General features: G+C 38.7%; 1 protein-coding gene across 1 annotated transcript; it reads left to right on the top strand.

The window, feature by feature from the left end:
• Positions 1-237: 237 nt before the first annotated feature.
• LOC139740591 (glycylpeptide N-tetradecanoyltransferase 2-like) lies at positions 238-22,852 on the top strand. The gene is made up of 13 exons (XM_071651181.1): positions 238-357; positions 2,254-2,428; positions 7,921-8,068; positions 10,133-10,257; positions 11,171-11,262; positions 11,908-12,024; positions 13,775-13,945; positions 14,730-14,838; positions 15,220-15,330; positions 17,007-17,066; positions 18,180-18,344; positions 19,027-19,164; positions 22,174-22,852. Exons 1-13 carry the CDS (start codon positions 239-241, stop codon positions 22,192-22,194), a joined length of 1,551 nt encoding a protein of 516 aa, XP_071507282.1. The 5' UTR covers position 238; the 3' UTR covers positions 22,195-22,852.
• Positions 22,853-22,878: the final 26 nt, after the last annotated feature.

Raw genomic sequence — 22,878 nt, 5'->3', positions numbered from 1 at the left:
ACGGCTTCACGTCTCTATGCGTAAAGCGCATGCGCACAAATGGGGATCACCCAAAAATATCCCATGTGACATTTAAATACATTATTCATTCCAATTTCAAGACTATACAATCATACTAGAAAAATGTATATTATAAATAAAAAGATAAAATAATTGAAATTTTGAGAGTGTAATAATATTCAGTTTTCAATGAAAAAGTATTGCAGGAAATGTAACATTTATGAAGTGAGACACCAATATGGCGGAGAACATGGAACCCAAGGAGAGTGAAAATGTGACCGACGCGACGCCAGCAAATACGGACAACAGTGTCGCTGATGTTGCAGAAGAGCCAGAAATTTCCAAGCAACCACCAGCGTATGTCGTTATCGTGTTGTATTTGAATGCATGTGCTACCCTTTAACCTATTTTTCTTCTGAAATATATGTTTACAGGCGCACATGTTCTGCAGCATTGGCACTGCACTGCTGCGTTGGGCCTATTGGGTGTGGGTGTAAGGAGCTGGAGGCAACTCTCGGCTGCGTATATCCGCGTTAGATCCCCGCCGCGCCGTCGCCTCGCCATTCCCAATACTGTAACATTCCAGCCGTCACGAATTCTCCCGGATCCCTAACGTTAGACCCGGGGACGTGGCCGCGGTAGCAACTCTATCTGGCGAAGTCTTAAGGAGTTTCTTTGAGAAATGAACGTGAGAAGTGAGCTTCGATTCGCATGCATGCAGTGTAACTCTCGGCTGCGTCTACTCTGAGACAAATGTAAATCTCCAACAAGTGTTAGACTCTAGCTCGGGGTCAAAAGATTATTGTGGATGGGATGGGCTGTGCCCCTGGCCCCTAACCTACGCTACACTGCAGTAACACACACACACACACACACACACACACACACACACACCCCACACCACCACCACCACTATGGGCATGGCTATCCCACCCCACAAGAAAAAGCAAGGAGTTGCAGTGTAACGGGAGTTCAGTGGAGTAATTATGTGTATGCTGCTGTGGGCCTGTGTGCCTGTAGGTCGTCGGTAGTGTAGGCTTCCTTATATTTTTCTTTATTTTTTTTTGTGTGTGTGGAGTCGTAATTTGTGCAAGTCGAAGTTGTGTGTCTCTGCACTCTGTGGCGTGGGCGGATGGGAGTGGGTGCATTAATTGTAGCGCATTTACCTGTACTTAACAGTTAAGTGCTACTTTAGCTGGCGCGAATTCTAAATGGGTTCAATATACTGTAAAACATGAAATATTCGCGGCACGAAATTTTTGCGAATTGGAGCCGACGGCCTTTTTCGCGGCACGAAATTTTCGCGAATTGCCTCTTGCGTTCAATGCATATAATGTAGATAAGAAATTTCGCATGCATTTTAATTTAGCGAATCTTGGCGCTCGCGAAATTCGCGAAATTAAAATGCACGCGAACATTTCTCGTTTTACAGTATTCCAAATTTTCCCTGCACATTTTGAATGGGTTGACAATCCTGCATTAAGTCGCAGTGTGAATTCAAGAACCCGCGATATGTTTTTGAGCCCGCTCAACGCGAAAAATTACTGTAACAGTTATAAGCTATTATTTTTGCGAGGGTTTAATTTTTGCAAATTTTGCAAATCACTGTTGGACCGTGAATTTAACAACACATGAAAATGTCATGCGCTATGCATAGTGCGCTTATGATGGACTCTGTCTGTTAACGGAAACAACTTCTCACAAAAATGCTTGTGCCCTCATTTGTGAAAATATGATTTTCTTTTAATATAGGGGCAAGCATGGTGTCACCGGACACCATGGTATTACCGGACACGCACATTTTTGCGTACTAATGACATTCTGTACGCGCGAGACTTCGTAGATTAGCCTTACAGAACTTTGTGTGGACCGAAATCGCAAAAAACGCCACATAAAAATGTAAAAACACGAAAAAATTCACATTTTACCTCAAATTTATAGTTGAGTGACCCGCACCTCGTTTATAGTTAACATTTATGCATGTTTGAATCACATTTCGCGACTGAAATTCCATGAAATTCCACTCACATACAGGAAAAATGCTGAAGATTCTATTAGAACCAAAAGTTCACTGATCAATATCGGGAAAATTGTAGCTATCGTCCTCAAACGCGAACGATGCGGAATAGTTGTGCGCTAAGGGGCACGCAACTCATCACCCGCGCGTGCAGCTCCCATAGACAAAGCACGTATACTCTAACCAGTTGTCGATTTCTCACAAGGTTTTATTGCGTTTATTTCTCACCACCACAGAAAATCATCACAATCAGAAGATGTAGGGGAGCAGCCATCCACGTCTGCAGCCATTCAGGGAGCAGTGGGAGGGGCCGAGGATGGAGGGAAGAAGAAAAAGAAGAAAAAGAAAAACAAGGACAAGAAGGGCGAGATTGCAGTAGCAGCAGACCAGACTGATTCTCGCACTCTGCAGGTAAGCTTCCATGTATCACTACAACATCAAAATATCAGTCATGATTCAGGTGCATGAAAGTCTGTTAGACCTAAACGACACATTGTTATCATAATGTCGAGAATGATGGTAATCACGAAGATAATTACTAAATTGGTACAATGTAGTAGTGGACTAGTAGTAGTAGTAGTAGTACAGTATGTCCAAAAAAAAATTACAACGGGACCCCCCGCAATGATATCTTTAAAAATAGTGAATCAATCTAAATACAAATTCAGGGCATGAAACTATAACTCATTGCCCACATCTTACAGAAAACCCCATTCGATTTGCTTCAGTGGTCAAAGAGAAATGAGGAATTTTGTAGAGGATGTCGGGAATCTCTTTTGTCCAACTTCTGTCTATTATTCACGCACTAGAGCATTGAATTGCTAAAATTGGAAAAATTAGACTCATGACATGCTTTACAACAATCTACATTTCTCTGTGACCGCTTAACCAAATTGAATTGAGGTTTTCTGCTAAATAGAGCTAAGATGTCATATTTTAAGGCCTCGAAGTAGCACTTAGACAGGTCGATCATTTGGGATGTTATTAATTCGAAAATTTGATTGTAATTTTTGTGGGACATACTGCAGTATGTCCCACAAAAATTACAATCAGATTTTCGCATTGATAACATCCAATATGATTATTTTTTTTTCAATGCTACTTCAGGGTCTTAAAATATAACATCTTAGGCCAAGTAAAAAAAGAAACCAGTTTCTCGTCCTCGCGCGCATCGATTTTGGCCGCCGCATCGATTTTTTTACTATTTACTATTTTCAAAATGGCGCTGAAAATACCAAGAAATTCATAATTCTCGTCCCAGCCCGCTCCCCGCCCGCATCGATTTTCAGTTGCCGCATCGACTTTTTTGATATTTACTATTTTTTCGGCCGCCGAAAAAAAAAATCGACAATTCACCTACCAATCGTGATGTCTCATTTCTAATCACGCCTTGCGTCCTCTACTTAAATATAGTACTTAGCTGTAGTACAGCTGTAGCTTCTGTAGTGCGTATGTAATAACGCATGCATTTCACATTGCGAGCTCGGCAAGAAGGAATGACGGAATGTCCCACAAAGCAGTTGAACTGTAGGTAGTTGGATCGCGGGCGGGTCTGGGCTGTGATGTACAGCGCACTCGGTACGTCGTGATGTAGACAGGACGTTGAGCACCTTCTGTACATTTCTCTCGTGCTATTGCCCGCTTCATGTGCTGCTAGATTGATTGCGCAATGTAACCACAAACCCCGTTATAACGAGGTCCGTGGGACCGGCGATATTACCTCGTTATGACCGGTACCTCGTTATAACCGTACTCATCAAAAACAAAGAAAAACCTAAGCATGACGTCATATACCCATCAATGAAACTTAAACATATCCTTTGCGTTGTTATTACACAATTATTGAGCGTTATTATTGAGAGAATAAAGGGAGAATAGTTGTGAATTAGACGAAGAAATAGAGTCTGAAATGATAAATTAATTCTTTATTGTAATTCTTGTTTGTTAAGCTTTTTCTTAACACCAGCGCAAATATGGGGGCAAATATAGAGTAACATACAGGCCTTGTTTACCGTAACTTGCTAGGTATTTTTACGCTGTTGGTGCCCAGCGGGAATGCGATGATTTCATGAATCATTTCGGCTGTAATCTTGTGCACATGTACAATGTATGATCGTTGCGCCCAAATGGATTAAAAATGCGTTCTTTATTTTCTTCCAAAAATCTCTTCGCGTTTGTACGACCGTTCTTGAAAATATGCGACAGGATTTAATGTGGGAGGTTGTCATCCTGTTTACACAAATCTATACCAGATCTATTCAAACTAATAAATGCGTTTGTTTCTTTTTCTGATTTAGGTTAACATGAGTCATTCAACTTTCTTTTACGCTACTGTGACCTCGCGAGATCGCGATGATTTCAGAGTATACGTGCGTTGTTTACTGCTAACTTGCGAGGTATAGTTTATGCTGTTGGTGCCCAGCGGGAATTCGATAATTTCATGAATCATTTGGCTGTAATTTCATACAATGTATGATCGTTGCGCTCGAAGGGATTAAAAATGCGTTCTTTATTTTCTTCCGAAAATCTCTTCGCGTTTTGTACATCCGTTCTTGAACTGTTGAATGCGTTTGTTTCTATAATTCCGAGCACCGATTAAGTAGGTTAACATGCGTTATTCAACAATTTTTACGCTACTGTCACCCGGCGAGATCGCGATGATTTCATTATTTCGGCTTTAATCATACACACTCATATTTAAATGATCATTCGTTAAATGATAATGAACAAATCCAGATCTATTCAAACTAATACATGCACTTGTTTCTTTTTCCGAGCACCGATTAAGTAGCATAACATGCGTTATTCAACTATTTTTATTCTACTGTCACCCGGCGGGATCGCGATGATTAATTCACTAATTATTTCTGCTTTGATCATACATACTCATATTGAAATTATCATTTGTTAAATGATAATGAACAAATCCAGATCTATTCAAACTAATAAATGCGTTTGCTTCTTTTTCTGAACACCGATTAAGTATAGGTTAACATGCGTTATGCTCAACTATTTTAACGCTACTGTCATCCGGCGGGATCGGGGCGATGATTTTATTTTTTCGGCTTTAATCATCCAAACTCATATTTGCTCAAAACCAGCTAAAGAACTGGGAGTCGGAACTAAAATTGGAAAGGATATAATGATGAGTTGCACACGCATTCCAATTGTCCATTTTGGTCACAATTTCATTGTCGCTATGATCATGAAAAGTTTTTGAATGCGTTATCTATTTTTTTTCGTTGCGCTGTGGTCTGACCTCACATCACGCACGCGTTTCTCGCGAAAAAGAAAATCAATGATTATGTTTAATAATTTAGTAGAAAGATCGGAAGGTGTTCCTGTGTCTTATCGCGTGATTAAGAAGAAAACATGGAAGGAACGGTTCTCTGCAAAACGGGAAAAGACGTGGATAGCGAGATTTCGGTTTCCAATGTTTCATTTGTCGCGTGTTTGAAAGCGGCAATTTGGTCAAGAAATGGAACCTCGTTATATCCGATCAAATTGCTTATGTTTTGCTTTATCATGATTTACCGAAATTGTCCTCGTTATAACCGTACTCGTTATAACTGATTCGTTCTGCCATATCAGGTTTACACACAAAGGAAAACGGGACCGACGCGATCACCTCGTTATAAGCGGTTCTTCGTTATAACAGAACTCGTTATAACGGGGTTTCACTGTAGGTAAAGGAGACCAGCCAGTCAGCATAGCATGCGTTCTGGAGCTAGAAAAATAAAAAATCGTGGAGTGATGGAGAGAACCGATCTCAAGCGCACGTGTGCACAGCGAACGGCTTTAAATAATGAATATAGTATTCAACTGGTTCGGATATTCTGTCTTTCAGTAAAAAGGAAATCAGGTGGTTGTTTCACAGGGTTGACAATTGGCAGTACTGTCTGCGGCATTTTAAATCCTTGAGCGAATAAGTTTTCATATGAGAAAAGATCCAACTTAGTAAGTTTGTGTTGTGTTGAAAGGCAAAAATAATGCTATGCATTTCAGAGATAATGGTTGGATTCATAGGTTCAACAAGTGATGCATAAATGTCACTATTTTATGTTAAAAAACATGTGTTTTTTTCCATACCCTTGATATGACTGAATGAATACAGTCACAGTGTAGTTAAATTGGTATACTTGTCATGCATAAACAGCAATATACGCAGATTTGGTATAAGATTGTGCATCACTCAAAAAATGATAACTGGTTTATATCACTGCTGCTTCTTGGTAGCACTGTAATGATGGCCATGGAAGAAATGAAGGGAGAATGTGACTTACCTTCACAGGTACGTGTAGTAGTTTTGGTATACAATCATTCATCATCCAAATGATGAGTGATTATCAAATGTCTTTTTAGAACATGAGGAAACATCTTTAAATGTTTAATGCTATAATGCCATATCAGTATCATTTTGACATCCATCTGCAATTGTACAAGCCAGTTTCCAGTTGAATATGCTACAATACATGTAGTGAAGAAATGCAGATACATACTGACCAGCTGTGCTGATGGACACAAAAAGTCACAAACACCAATGATAAATAAAGCAGTGTTTTGAATATCATGGAATTTATTTCAGTCGTACATTTCTTGAAGACATGTTTTATATCTGTTTCAATTGATAGCACAATACATCAGAATTGCAAGAACACTGGTATCAGAAATGCCATAACAACACTAAATACCAGTATTAAGATGGCCAGTTTCCCTTCAACATCTGTAGTGGAAAGAAAAAGCAAATTTATTTCTGCATGCATGAAGTTTCATTTCAAGTATGTTACATATATCTATTTGTTGAAAATGTACAGAGTGCAGGCAAGACATACGCTTGAGACCTGGTCTCTCATAACACAGCTACCAGAGTGATATTTCATTTCATAAATTGGATATAGAAAATAGTAAAGCCCTCTCTCGTTACCTTTCTCAGAATTACCGGACGAAAAACACATATTTACTTTCATTTTGACAATCCTCGAAAAAATAGTAAGATATCAAATAGTAAGGACCTCCCTCACCGCCTTGCTCAAAAAACCCGGACGAGAAACTGCTTTCTTTTTTTACTTGGCCTTAGCTCTATTTTGCAGAAATCCCCATTCGATTTGGTTAAGCGGTCACAGAGAAATGGGGATTGTAGTAAAGCATGTCATGAGTCTGATTCTTCCAAGTTTAGCACTTCGATGATTTTGTGTGTTAACAATTGACAGAACTTGGACAAAAGAGATTCCCGACATCCTCTACAAAATTCCTAATTTCTCTTTGACCACTGAAGCAAATCGAATGGGGTTTTCTGTAAGATGTGGGCAATGAGTTAAAGTTTCATACTCTGAATTTGTATTTAGATTGATGCAATATTTTTAAAGATATCATTGCGTAGGGCCCCGTTGTAATTTTTTTTGGGACATACGGTATTTTGATGTACAATGTAGAGACTTTCATTTGAATTGAAAAGGCACTTTTTTTTTTCTTAAAATGATTTTAATCCCCACTTGTGAAACTGATGCAGCTGTACATTTTTAAGTGCCAAAATTAATATTGATGTATGTGTTCTGAAGCAAAATGAGTAAAGTGTTGCGAAGGGAAAATATATTCAGCATTGTTTTTTCTCTTACTTTGCAAGATCCAAAATGAGAAGTATTGAGATGATGGAATAGGCTACTAGTATTAAATGTTGTGCTGGTCTTGTGTGTAGATCTCAGTTTACAAGGCCAAGTTTGATAACTATTGGGTGATGTCTGACACTGGAAGTCAATATTCTAGAGATGTTGAGTTGTCACTGTTTTAATAACCACTCTATATGTTTCCTCTGAATAATCATATGTGTTAAATCAGAAATGAATCTTCGAACGCTTTCACTCATCTTCCTCCAAACGCATTTCGTGCTCTTTCTCCTAACCCAGAATACCCAGCTGTCGATGTCAAAGTTAAAAGCAGCCATGGAGCTCCTCGTCCCACAGGGAACCCAGCTTCAAGGTCCAGCGAAAAGCATCGATGAAGCCAAGAAGAAAACCTACAACTTTTGGCAGACCCAGCCCGTACCAAATCTTGGTGAGTCAGCAGCCAGCGTCACTGATTTTAACATCGTTTAAATCATAATGCAAAGATGGTTTGTGTGTATTATAGCCAGATGAAATGATCTGTAAATAAAATACTTTTAATATTTGTGTTTTTTGCACAACTTTTGGCATGGATAGATGTGTTGAAATAAGTGTTCTGCCAAGCATAGAAGTTACAATAGACCCTGCAAATAACCTATGAGGTAAAAATAATGTGTGCTCCTACTTTTTATGAACATCCACAACAGTCTGCGTTACATACAAGGTCTTTAAAGCTATATGTTCTACAGTCACGTACACCTTAACCCTTTGAACCCGAAAGACCGGAAAACCGGCCGCGCGCAGAACGTGCAAATACCCTAAAGGCCGGTATACCGGCCAGAAATCATGTGACTTTGATAACTTGAGAGTTAACTGTCAGGTGACCCCCTAAATATGACGCCATCTCACGACAACGATGTGGAGAGGTTCTTCGGTCTATACTTTCGTTGATTACGGTTTGGATTTGCAAGTTTTGAGCTATAAAAATGACAAAAAGATGCTATTCTGCAGAGGAGGCTCATGCGATAATCTTAGGTGAATCATCTGGTGATTATGAGGAAGCTATTGACAAGTCATATTATAGTCAAAATCAGTGATTTTGAAGATGAAACGGACACAGATGATGAGCTAGATGCTGCACAAGGTGATGTACAATCTTTAATAGCCGGGTACCAGCGGGGGAAATAGCAGCTGGGATGCCGTTAGAGCTGGAGCTGGAGGTGATCATGTTGGTGATCGTCGAAGTCAAGGGGGCGTGGCACAGTCAGGGAGTGAGGTTATTGTTTTTATAGCTAACATTACTATTGTTGATTATCATTATGATTATAATCATTATATTGTCATGCTGAGCTATTATTACAGCTCAAATAAAATTGGAGTAATCATAACCACACTTCACAGACCTTTGGTTATTTGTTTTTGTTGTATTTTTTGTATGTATTACCAATGTATTCAGTCATTTAGCAAAATATGCTCAATATGTGCAAATAATGCAGGGTGAGGGTCACGACCATCTCAAATAATGCAGGGTTCAAAGGGTTAAAATCGCCTGAATTAACTGAATTTCTTGAATTACCTGTGATGACACCTAGTAAGTCAGACTTGTAGAGTGCGATTCAACAGATCCAATCCTGAACCTGAAGAATTTTTATGTGATGTATTCACGGGATGGTCAATTCATGCAATCTGGATAAAATTTATTGTGCTTCTGTCTCCAGTGATCACTGAGCATAGACTTGTAGGTGTTTAAAGGTGCATAGTCCCGGTAGTGTAGAGGGCGCTGTTGATGATACTGCCGATCACTGTTCGCATTGATACGAAGATTACCGAAGTTGAGCTGTCATCAAGAGTAAAGTGTGTAGGTGTTGCTAAGTAACGTTGCCTTCGTTGTCTTCTTTGCGCATCGCGCAGTCTGTAGTAATGCCAGGGTGCGTGCATATGTGCTTGTTATTATGACATCACAAAGAAGTTTGCTAAAGCTGTCATCCCCCTCAGCCGAATCATGAGCCGAACTGTGATCGGACCACTGACTACAGTGAATCGGACTTCTTCGGACTCGGGGAAGTGGGCCAAAGCGTAAGCGCTAAAGAGGATTCTATAGCTTAGGTCTCTAAAAGAAACTTGCGCCGTGCGCCTGAGTACGCATTTGACTAAAACACCGGGACCATGCACCTTTAACTGATGTTGCCTTGACAGTATCGGTACAAAGGCTATTCAAAGAATTCGCTGCTCTCTAGCTTTAATCTCTTTACTAGTGTGATACCTCCGTTTAAAATACAACTTAAACTTACAGATTGTATGACCGCATGTAAGTTGATCATTGATGACAAAGAGAATAGCTGCATCAAAATCTCCCTATGGCATATCATGCAAAATCTTGAAGACTTGATTCATATCTACATATTCACATCGATACTTTATATTAGGGATGGAATCCCCAAAGATTGAGTTTCTCAGAATATGACAATGGTTTACCGTTCATCTGCCTTCTTCCTGCATGTTTGTGTGTGTTTAGAGGATGAAATCAACAGCGAGACAAATGAGCCGGTAGAAGCGAACAAGACGGACATCAGGCAAGAGCCGTACTCCCTTCCGGCAGGCTTCTCATGGGACACACTGGACATTCACAGTCCTATCGAGGTGGGTCATCTCATTGGTTGGTCAGTTCCTTTGTTTTGTTTTGTTTTGTTTTTCACCTGTAATGACCGGTGTTGTCCAGTCGTGTGTCAATCTTATTGTTTTGTTTTTCACCCATAATGACCGGTGTTGTCCAGTCGTGTGTCAATCTCAGAAAGGTGGCACTCAACCTGTCTATTAGAACTTCAACTCAAATATATAAAACCTGTCAACTTTTTTAGTTGGACTGTTGGGGATATGATGTAGAAATGCAGTGAAATGAAAAAGGAGAAAAAATGGAAAGGAGAGATAGGAAAGAATGACATAGGAAACAGTGAATTCAAGGGATATGTTTGCATGATTTTTTATACACCATAATTTTTGTTTATAGTACAGTATAGTTATTTTCACCTGAACCAGATTTTGCATTCAACAGAAACAAGCCATAACTTATAGATTTACTTGTACTTAAGCTATAGATTTAAATAGGTAGCCTGTAGAGAGGAAATAGATAAAAAGACTAAAGGAATACAACTGTCTATAGACGTCAAACTGAGCTAGAAAAAGTTGCCATGACACATCCTGTTGAAGATACAAATGGGAAAGTTTTACTGCAAGTTTTAAACAAACTGATATTGTGTAATTTGTTACCAATCGATTATTAATAAAGGGAAATGAATGATATATAAAATGTGCTGCCTGTCTGTATACTTGCTGTTTTGTAAGTTATGTCTTGATATAAGAACTGTTTCCTTTGTGATTGCATGATTTGCTTGGTTCCCCACTTGGTCTGTTGACTACCTTGTGTCTACAATGTAGATGCTTCAAATGTTTCCTGAATGTAAAGAATCATTTATATCTGTGAGAACGCACAAATGTGTGAATGCAACTGATGCAATTCTCTCATTTTTGCTTCACATTTGAAATCTTTGCACAGCTGAAAGAACTCTACAACCTCTTGAATGAAAACTATGTGGAAGATGATGACAACATGTTCCGCTTTGACTACTCAGCAGAGTTCCTACAGTGGTCAGTACATTTCATCCTCACTTTAAAGTGCATCTTCAGAAAAGTTTTTGCATACCTGTTTTTGGTGTATAATGAGAGTGATATGTTTTTGTGTGTTCTTCTCGGCAAAGTTCTGTCTGTGCCCAAATGTTTGAGAAAAATGAAAATTGGAGTCAAAAGGGGCCTGGGCCTGAAAATTAGTGAAATCTTTTATGCAAAGCAATGGAGAGGTTCTCAATGCCTACATCACAGAGATTTGCCAATTTTTCTTACTCTGTAAACATTGCAGAGTTTAGAATTCTTTTTTTTCAGTGTGTGTGTGTGTGAATTTTTTTCACTAAACTTTCACTGATTTACTTGTTTGAGTTTTCTGTTTTTGTACAAACCAACATGATATCAATGGAGGATTCCCTTTAATTGTCAATGATTTGACAGGTGATGGAACAAAGTGTGAAAATGAAGGTCAGTCCAGTGTCTGTTTTCTCATTCATTGCCAGTGAAAGATGATGACGTTCTCATAATTGTGAAATTTTCGTCTTTTTTTAAAAGTCTCCCGTACTTTGGGGATGTAGCTTTGTTGTGGAACATGGTAGTCTGGAAGAGATCACAGATATTGCTCTTTGTGCGTGATATTTTCAAGTTTTGTCTCTGTGGTTCTTATCACAGGGCGTTAACCCCACCAGGCTGGCTGAGGGATTGGCATTGCACGGTGCGAGTGGACGCCAACAAGAAGCTGGTGGGATTTATCAGTGCAGTCCCAGCAAGGATAAAGGTCAATGGCAGGTCAGTCTCCTCATGAGTGGAATGTGTTATGGCTCAGTGGGTTAGACCGTGGGCTGTCACTCATAAAGTCCCTGGTTCAAGTCCCTTGGCTGGAGCAGTTGTGCCCATTGGCAAGGTACTTTATTCTCACTTCGAGGGGACTTAGAGCCATCGGTCCTGAAATCGCTTGCTTACCAGCATCCACAGCTTTCTTAGCAGCCACCTTTAAGAAATCAGTTCAACTGAAGTCACACGATACCCGACAGACTTAAATGTCTACAATGAAGCATTAATTTCTTGATAGGTTCCTCAAATCTTTTTCAACAGTTAAAAGCCTCTCTCCAATTTTGGCATATTTACTGTACAGCAAAACAGTAATATTAGGTTAGATAATAACCCTTTTTGGATGTATAGTGAAGTAATCAAAATGAAAATTTCCACCCCTTGGAGATGGGTATTGAGAACTCCCATGTAATCTTGAGCGAAAGATGTCGGAGTCCAAGCATATTCTTCAGCTTTGATTTGACCTGTGATTGTTTAATACCTGTGACAGCCCACAAGGTTATAACTCCTAGATACGCTTTAAGGTAGTTGCCCGAAAGTACCTCAGAATGCTCAGTCCCACTAGAGACAAATGATTATGTAGAGCTGTGATCACTGTCAAGGTAGCCCTCGGCAGGAGCTTGATATTGTTAGTAATTTTCTATACCCCCACCCACACATAGTGTGTGGGGGGGGGGGGGGGGGGTATATAGGAATCATTCTGAGGTCGGGTGGCCAGTCTGACGGTCGGCCACTATGGTACATAGATGTGCAAACTTAACCTGTTGTCATTGTTGATCATTGTGTTGCCATGGTAACAGCATAGTTTGAATGAAAATCATGCAAAAATATTGTGGATTCAGGTAACTCCCTCAGTCTTTGAGTATTTTGCTTGAAATTTGGCACATGCAACCATTATAGTACAGAAGTATGCAAACTACATATTTCATTATTGTTGAACAATGTGTTGCCATGGTAACAGTGCATTTTGAATGAAAATCATACAAACATTTCGATTCTCCTAACTCTCTCTGTTTAGAGCATTTTAGCTTCAAATTTGGCACATGTTACCTCTACATTACCCAGATGTGCAAAAAATCTTTTGTCAGTGTGGAAAATATGTTGCCATAGTAACATTATATTTTGAATGAAAATGATACACTAATGTGAATTCAACTAAGCCCCTCATCCTTTTAGCATTTGGCTTGAAACTTGGCACATGTGACGGCTGTGATATATAGTTGTGCAAACTTCATTTTTTTCTTAATGTCCAACATTGTGTTGCCATGGTTACACAATTTTTAATAAAAACCATAGAAATCGTCAGTTTATTTATCTTGCTCACTCAGTTTTTTTAGCACTTGGCTTGAGATGTGGGACATGTGACTAACAGTGAGCAATACATTTATTCACTGTTGAACAGTGCATTGCCATGGTAATTTTTTTTTTTTCATTAAAAAGTAAAAAAAAAGAAAAATCCTGGCTGAGCTAATTCCCTCAGTTGTGGGTGGGATTATATTAAATCACAATGAGTGATAGTTCTAGTTTTTTCTGTTTCTCTTGATTTTAGTAATTCAAATCCTTATGTACATGTTTTTCTCTTGTGTATATGATGTGGAAAAAAATGGAGAAAAAAATCTCTTCATTTCAGTTGAATGGCTATAACATTTTAAATTTTTTTGTTGTTGTTGTTTATGTCTACCATTTGCTATTTGTTTCTGGTCCAAAGAGTCGTCAGAATGGTAGAAATCAACTTCCTGTGTGTGCATAAGAAGCTGCGATCGAAACGCGTCGCCCCAGTCCTTATACGAGAAATCACACGCCGGGTGCACCTTACGGGAGTATTTCAGGCCGTTTACACAGCAGGTGTTGTTCTTCCTAAGCCAGTGTCAACGTGCAGGTGAGTTGTGTCCTTTTTGCGTTAACTGTAACGAGAGCTGTTTCTACTAATCCATCATATTTGTATCATTTCACTGATAGTTTTCATGTCCAATTTGAGAGTAATATAAAATCATGTCTGTATTCTATGTGTTGTTTGTTCCCAGTCATGTGTTGCTGTTGGGAACATCTGAACTATCTACCTCTCTTTTTTTTTTGGGGGGGGGGATTGAATTTGCCATCTGTAGTCATGTTTACATTTCATATTTTTTCTGTTGTGACCCAGTAGATAAGACCATGGACAGTCAATCATAAGGTCGCTGGTTTGGGTCCCTATACAGCAGCAGTTGTGTCCTCAGGAATGTGCTTTATGCTCATTGCCTAATCCCTCAGAGAAGACTAAAAGCCATTGGCATCATGATTGCTCGCTTATCTGTATTCATTGCATCCTTTAACAGCTGCGTAACACAAGTATCAATTCAATTCAATGGACGGTATATTACCTCAAAAGAACACAGTAACTAAGGGTCACACAATTATTACATAAGTTTACACATATGGATCAAATAATATATATGAGCTATAAGACTATACAAAGACAAAACTTCATCTAAGCAAATGCTACCTTGACAATGTAATGAATGCATGAAAATTAAGGTAGAAATTCAATGAATGCAGGTGAGCTAAAGAAAATACTTCATTACAGTGTTCTTTTATCAAGCTAAAGAAGTCCTCAACATTTCATCTTTCAATTCCCAAACCATGCTGTTCTCAATCTTTTTTTTTTCATTGTGTCATCTCTCGAGATATTGGCATCGATCACTGAATCCCAAGAAACTCGTGGAGGTCAAGTTTTCTCATCTAGGTCGAAACATGACCCTGCAGCGAACGATAAAGCTCTACAAACTACCTGAGGTGAGGGTGATAATGCAAATTTTGACTGTAAATGTGCATGACACATCGTATATCCCACCATACATCAATAATAGACACACACTGATATGTGTATGTGAAGGGTATGCCTATTTTGTGCTTGTGTTAGTCCAGTGACTGAGTTTTAGCCGTGGATTTTATTTCAACTTCATTCAGTAATTTGGGCCAAAATGCCTGCTGAAGTACCCGACTTGAATGTATTTCTTCCTCATCTTGTAAGAATCAGAGTCTTATTTATGGAAAGAAGAACTCAATTATGGCAGGTTTGTGATTCTAAAAAGTGTACACTTTGGGAAGATTGACGTTGATGATGGGTTTGAAAGAATTGACACCATGACTGTCTCTGTGTTTGCCCTCCTCCAGGAAACAAAAACACCAGGCCTACGTCCCATCCAAGCCAAAGATATGAAGCAATGTCACAAGCTGCTCTCAGAGTACCTAGAGAAGTTCAAGTTGGCCCCAAGCTTTGATCTGGTAAGTCTGTGCAGCCTATAGGCAATGAGCAGTAGACATTCATCTTTAGAAATATATATGCTGTTGAGCAGCTAGCTTAAAAGGGATCATAAATTGGTTGAGACCTAACTTCATGATTCTATTTTGTTTTTCTGTGAGATATTGAGAAACCTCTTATGAAATCTGAAAGAACTTGCTATTTCAAGAGGAATCCAATGTTTATTTGATGAAAATTGGTTTTGAAATGGCTGGAATGTCTAAACTAGAGCAATCCTGATAAAAGGTGGGACCCACCTTTTATTACAATCACTATGTTTTACTTTGGATTGAGATGTCTCAGCCATTCCAAAACTGATTTTTATCAAATAAACTTTAAATTCCTCTTAGAATTTATGCTCTGTACCATTTTATGAGTAGTTTCTTGGCATCCCACAAAATGTTGAAAGGCCAATCCTCATTTCCACCAATAACTATACCATCCCTGAAGGAAAATTACATTGCAAATATTGTCAAATCCTTACATTAATATCATCACATTCAAATACCATTGTGACTAACACTTTTTTTTTTTTTCTGTAACCTACTTTATTATTTCATTAGCATATAATGGACTGCGCACCTAACCTGGCTGTAAAGTAAGATATGTTACATACATCCACTCAAGTGTAATAATGCAGCAGTCAGTCCTTTTGATTTAACCCTATTCTAACTGGGCTATTTGAGTTTTTACTGAGGGGGGGTCAATTTGACCCCCCCCCCCCCCTTCAGATCTCGGCAGCCGATCGCTCGATCGCCGCGAAATTTTGCCTGAAGATAGAGCTGGATGTCGACTACAAGATTACATCGTCATACAATAAAAAAATATTGCCTTTCTATTTTTAATAAATTAATTATGCACATTTGTGCGTGAAATCATATTTTCACCTATAACTCCATTAAAAAGACTGGAGGATTGCTAAATTTTTGTGTCAGAATTCCTCAAGACACATCAAACAATTTTTGTGTAAAAAAATAGCTCAATTGAAATTAATTTCTTTTGTTTTTTATTGTTTTGTTAATTTCGTATGTATTTTATTGTTTTTTCAACCTTGTGTTTTCTATTGTTTTTTTTTGCCAAAACTTGTTGCAGGCACTTTTTCAGGCTTATTTACACTAGAATTGATTAATTTCAATGGTTAAAAGTTAAAATAATCTAATTTATATCAATTTAACCAAAAAACACAATTTGCATTGGATTTGTACACGATATCATGAATTTGAGCTGTTTTTTGGTTGACATGCATATGCAAAACATTACGTAACTTAAAAACGGTGTACCCAAACGTCGCAAATTTGGTCTCAAAATATGTGGGAGACTTCAATGAAAAAAGTCGTGAAACGACGCGGCAAAAGCTTTGCGCGTTGCGAAATCGTGGCGTGAAACGTCGAGGGAGGGGTCAATTTGACCCCCCCCCCCAGTTAGAATAGAGTTAAAGGGATAATATGATTTCTTTTAGATGATTATTACTTGAGTGACATCAGTCAGTTGGTGAAGAAAGGGTGCCATCAGATTTGTCGAACCCCAAACAAAACACTACAAGGATTACTGGTAGGAATGAAGAAGATGGGGGGAGGGGACAGTAGCATTTATATTTGTGTTTATAGCAGTAACTTTTGATGATACGATAATCTGAAACATTTGATTTGATGATTTGCAGGCGGAGTTCACACACTGGTTCACCCCAAGACCGAATATCATCTGTACATTTGTCGTTGAGGTGAGTGGAGAGATTTACCCGCTTGTTGCTGAGCGCGTTGTTCATCATTTGTATGAGGAGCATGCAGAGACTCCGTCCCCAAGCATCTCATACATGGGAGACTCTCCTGCGTGGACCCCCTGGCAGCCTGGCTAACTGATTGCGTGAACTTTGGCAAAATACGGCATACGCCATAATTAGCAAGTCTAATTTTTTGTGAATCGGGACTTCGTGACAATATCGCAAGTGGATAACTTTGCGATTATGGAGTACAGTACTGAATGGAGAAATGTATGCATGCGCATCACATCCATGAAGGGATGAGAGTTGATATTTTCGTGTGTTTTTAAATTTGCGAATAGCACCGGACTCGCGAAATTCGTGAGAAAAAAAAAAGGTGAAATATTTGGTGTATACAGTATCGTGAGATCGTTGTGAAAATCACGATCCAAAGGCTCAAGTGAACTATTGCCATCATTCAGCATCTGTCATTCGTCGTCTGTAACTTTGTATAGTTTCTACTTCTTGATGAGTACATGACAGATTTTCATTAAACTTGGCAGGGTAGCATCCCTAGGTGGTAAGATCTATTGTTTGTTTGTTTTTTTAAATGGACACCATGCCCCCTGGTCCAGGCTTTTTCTTTGTGTGACATTATTTGAAACTATTGCACAATCAATCTGGTGTACCATGAAGAAATGAACAAGTGGTTGTATTCACTTACTCGGAGATATTACACCAGCATTCTGTGTTATACACATCAGAGTATGAATTAGTTGGAGCCGAGAAATTAGTTTCTTTTTTTCTTAATGCAAAAACATGCCAAAACAAATTGACACTATCATTAGTCATGTATCAGCTTTCAGTTATCTGCAGTTTCCAAGAGAAATAAAGCTAGGAATCATTTTGCTTTTTATAGTATTAATGAACACTGAAACACGAACTTGACGGTGTGTTTATTTCAGTGCAATTTTTCGGTCCATGCCTCTTTATTCAACTAATTTACAAATAACCCTACATCAAAGTAAATACCTCAGTGTAGGGCAGTTTGTCAAAACAATTTGACACGAGAATTTCATTAATTTCAATCCATTCCTGGTTTCTTGTGTTTTTGATACCTCATGAAATGTGAAGAATGAAGGGAAAGTGACAGACATGATCAGCTTCTACACACTCCCCTCCTCCATCATGCACCATCCGGTCCACAAGCAGCTGAAAGCCGCCTATGCCTTCTACAATGTCTGCACCACTGTCCCCTGGGAGGCTCTGATGCAAGACGCCCTCACGCTAGCAAAACAGGTCAGTCAATACGAACTATATAAAGTGTTCTCCCGTTTTAATGCACATGTTGATAACGAAATTTCATTACAGCATAGTGAAAATTCATGTCCCAAAATTACTGTCCATATACAGTGTACTCCCATTATAACGAAAACGGTTATAACAAAATTCTGGTTACAACGAAGAAAAAATTCAGGCCCAAGCATTGTCTGCTCTATTTTTTACATTGTTTCTTTCTTCCCTTATGACAAAATTTTGATATAATGAAAGAAAACTGCCGCTCCCGAGGACTTTGTTATAACGAGAGTCGACTGTATCTTTTAATACTTTATTTGTTTGGCCAAAAGGAAGTTTTTGATATAACAAAAGAAAACTGCCGGTCCCAAGGAATTTGTTACAACGGGGTAAATTCATTTCTTTCTTTCTTTTTTTGTGCTACACTTGTTTAAAGATGAGCTAACATCTTTCTTTTCACCGCATTCAACTCTATTGGAAGAATTTTTTTTTTTTTTTTTTTGTGGTAGTCTTGTAAGAAGACGGGTTGTTTTGTGTATTATTTGTGGCTTCTGACAACACTTCAACTTCTAATCAGCCTTTCCATTGCAAATCCTGTGTTTTTAGATGAGGAAATGTTATCATGTATGTGTCTTTCTTTCCTTTTTTTATTTATCTCTTGTGTATGCTGCCCTCTTGTGTTCAGGATGACTTTGATGTGTTCAATGCTTTGGATCTCATGGACAATAAGGACTTCTTGGAGAAGCTCAAGTTTGGCATCGGAGACGGCAACCTGCAATACTACATCTACAACTGGAAATGTCCCACCATGAAGCCTCAGGAAGTGAGTCTTAATGCCTCGTCAGGTTTTGTCAGTCGGTACATTTGTCTCGTCAGTGGCTGTTAAATATGAAAATTCAAGGGACTGTACAGTACTGGTTGAGGTGGGGATTCATGTTTTGAACATTCCTAAGTGAGATAATGAGAAACCTCTTATGAAATATGAAAGAGCATGTAATTTTAAGAAGGATTCAATGTTTATTTGATGAAAATTGGTTTTCAAATGGCTGAGATAGTAAAAAAAAGTGATAATAATAAAAGGCGACAGGCCGCACCTTTTATTAGGATCTCTTTGTTTCACCTTGTTTTTGGATATCTCAGCCATTTCAAAACCGATTTTCATCAAATAAACTTTTGATACCCCTTAGAATTGCATGCTCTTTGACATCTCATAGAGTGGTTTCTGAATATCTCGCAAAATGTTAAAAGCTAAATCCTCACCTCAACCAGAACTGCACACACCCTTTAAAGGTATAATTTACCATTTGCAGATGAAACAAAAACCCAGCATTACTGCTTTAAAGTAGTTATAAAATGTGAGTTAGGGATAGAAACAACCACTGTAAAAATTTGAATCCGTATAATTGATGTTAAGTATTGTTAGATTCACAAAATGTGAACTATAGTTACAATAAGAATGCTTCCAGACTGAACCGCCTACAGTTATGGTTTATTGAGAAAAATGCTGATATCTCCTTATACAGCCAAACCTGCCTTAGCGGTCACCTGTCTATAGCGGCCACTGAAAAATCCTCCCCGAGAGAAAAGCCCTGTTAAAGACCCTGTGTATAGCAGCCACCTGTCTAACGCGGCCAGCGGCCACAAATTTTGTTTACCGCGGTAGATTTTAACCTGTCTATAGCGGCCACAGAGCTGGTAATTCAGCGTGTTTTTCTGATTTGTGGCCGTGCCAGTCATTCATGGGCAACGTTAAGTGATCGCCACCACTGCATTCACCACTTACTCAGTCATAATAATGCGCTAGTGTTAAGCTTTCTTCACGACTGTACAACATGCTACTGTGCGACAATTTCATAAACGCGAGCATTGTTCAATGCATGAAACATGTGTGCATACGTACGCATGTACATATACACTAAGTACTTAAAGATGTATACAACGATGATACATGTACGTGTACATGTATAGGCAATTCACACATATAGTTGGATAACCTGTCTATAGCGGCCACCTGTCTATAACGGCCACTTTTTCCGTATCCCTTGGGTGGCCGCTATAGACAGGTTTGACTGTATTATAGGCTCTATGTGAAAATTTTATATGGTAGGATGTTTTGTGATACAACAGACCTGCACATATGCATCAAATGTGATATCTTGAACATTTTTAAAATCACTGCTCCCAAAGGTAAACTGGACCTTTAATCAATCTGTTTTCGGTATGATTGCCTCATAAATTATACATGTGATCTCTTGTTTCTATTTTATTTTCTCTTGTTTTGGCAATTTGTGTGTTTTTTATTGATTACTCCAGTTATTCATATATCTAATCTTATTTCATAAGTCAGGTACTAAATTTGATATGATTTGATTTTGATTTTATTCACAGATTTTATATACATGTACGTTATACACATACATTTAGTTTACGTATGGTGTATACATGGAATAGTCATAATTGTGACGTATATTTAGGAGTGGATTGTCAAGCTGTTCAAAGCTTAGATTAAGTTTTAAAGTTATTCCTATTTAGTTTTAATACTATATATACTTAATTCATTCATTGATGTAAGTTTTTTGTTTTTGCACAGGCAACTAAAATACCTTTGTTTGTCAGACACTGTTCTTCAGTGATTCATCTTTGTTTGTTAGGCACTCGTTCTTCAGTAATTAAAGCAACCCAACAACTACTAATTTTGAATTGCAAATTAAATGTCTAATTTTATGTTATCATTATCATTATTGTTGTTATTTTTATGCCTCCGCCAACGAAGTGGCCGGAGGCATTATGTTTTCGGGTCGTCCGTCCATATGTACGTCCGTCCGTACGTACGTCCGTCCCATTTTGTTTTTGTCGATATCTCAAGAACCGTGTGGTGGTTTTTCATCAAACTTGGTATGAGGGTATATCCTGGGGGGATAATACTTTGTTTGAATTTTAGGGTCACAGGGCCAAAGGTCAAAGGTCACAGGTTATTTTGTTTTAAAAAAAGGTTGAAAATTCATGTTTTTCTCCATATCTCGCAAATGGTTCAAGGTATCTTCATGGAACTTAGTATATATGCTTGTTCCAATGGGCAGTGATTATCTAGGGAAGTTGGGGGTCATGGTTCAAAGGTCAGGGGGTCAAAGGTCAAGGTCAACTCCTCAAAATATCACTACTTTCCCTATATTTATGCAATGCCTGAAGGTTTTTGTTTTTTTTTAACTTGATGTAAGCATGTATTACCCAATATATATTCTGTGGGAAGTTTCTTGCCAAAAGGTCCAAGGTCAAAAGGTCAAAGATCAAGTGAAAGTGCTGAATTGCACTTTTTTCTCCATATCTCAAAAGTAACTCAAGGTATCATCATGAAACTTACATATTTATGCATGTTCAACCTAACAGTGATTCTCTTTGGAACTGTGAGGTCAAAAGTCAAAGGCCAGGTTTAGATAATGCTATTTTCCAATTTGATACTGAAATTATACTTTTTCTCAATACCTTGAAAATTACTCAATGCATAAACTTATAAAAGGGTCAAAAGTCAAGTAAAAATCATCAGTTCCCAAAATACCTGCACTCTGACATTTGAATCATTCATCCAATTGCACCTAGTTCTAGGAAAGTGAACATTCAGCACATTTGTGGCAAACCTGTCATTTCAATATTTTGCCAATTGTGTGAAACTGTCATCACACATTGTCAAGACATTGTACTATAGACCTATTAGGAGAACCATGCATTATGGCGGAGGCATATCAGTCGCAGTAGCAATATATCTAGTTTTTTTTTGTCCCAAAGTGTGTTTGGTGTCTCATGCTAATCGTGCCATATTTTCCTTGTGATGCAGATTGGGCTAGTACTACAGTAAGGCGTGGCCTGTCATCTTCCTCCTACTGACCATGGTACAACACTGACCGCGGAATGGTGCTTGTCCCGCCAGAGCCCCCGCAACCAGTGATCCCTGCCAGGGAATGGCAAGCTTTTCCGCCTTCAATACGTGTCGGCTCGGCTTCTGTCACTGCCCAGCGAGGGTGGCTGTGTGGATTTTCCCAAAAAGTGCATCAAACACGCACAGAGCAGAGGAGGATGCGGGAATATGACTGTGGAACTTGTGTGGGAATGTTTTCCTGTTACGAGTTCATTTCTTGGACCTTTTTGTATTTTTCTGTCCCAATCCCAGGGACATAACAATGATGCCCATTGCTAGACAGCGCTTCTTCCTCAATCCTCGTGTCTGTCTGTGTTTTATCGACATGGATACAACATGTGGAGAAATTTGGATGTAATTATCATTATTAACAAACTGTGTAGAATGTGATTATATACTGTTAGGTTCCCATTCACTAAGCCAGAATACATATAGCAGGTGCAGTAAACTAAAGTGTACTGATCTTTGCTGATATCATATAGCCGAGGTGAGCATGCCTTGTGTGGAGCGAGTTGGCTACGTGATTTTTTATGTCACTTTTGCATTCACGTCAGCTTCAAGAGGCAAGATTTTTTTGACAGGTGTGGGATTTAGTGGGGAGTGCATTTGATGTGAGTGAGGTTA

Source organism: Diadema antillarum, unplaced genomic scaffold, assembly GCF_040938485.1.
Source record: "Diadema antillarum isolate AM-2024a unplaced genomic scaffold, OU_Dant_1.0 scf00000030, whole genome shotgun sequence".
Classification (NCBI taxonomy): domain Eukaryota; kingdom Metazoa; phylum Echinodermata; class Echinoidea; order Diadematoida; family Diadematidae; genus Diadema; species Diadema antillarum.
The sequence above is the reverse complement of the archived record's forward strand: the minus strand, read 5'-3'. Positions and strand labels throughout refer to the sequence as shown.

Coding starts and splice junctions, on each gene's coding strand:
- LOC139740591 (XM_071651181.1), top strand. CDS start 239: ATGGCGGAGAACATGGAACCCAAGGAGAGTGAAAATGTGACCGACGCG. Junction 2,429..7,920: donor CTGATTCTCGCACTCTGCAG/GTAAGCTTCCAT, acceptor CTCCTAACCCAG/AATACCCAGCTGTCGATGTC. Junction 12,025..13,774: donor AGGATAAAGGTCAATGGCAG/GTCAGTCTCCTC, acceptor TCTGGTCCAAAG/AGTCGTCAGAATGGTAGAAA.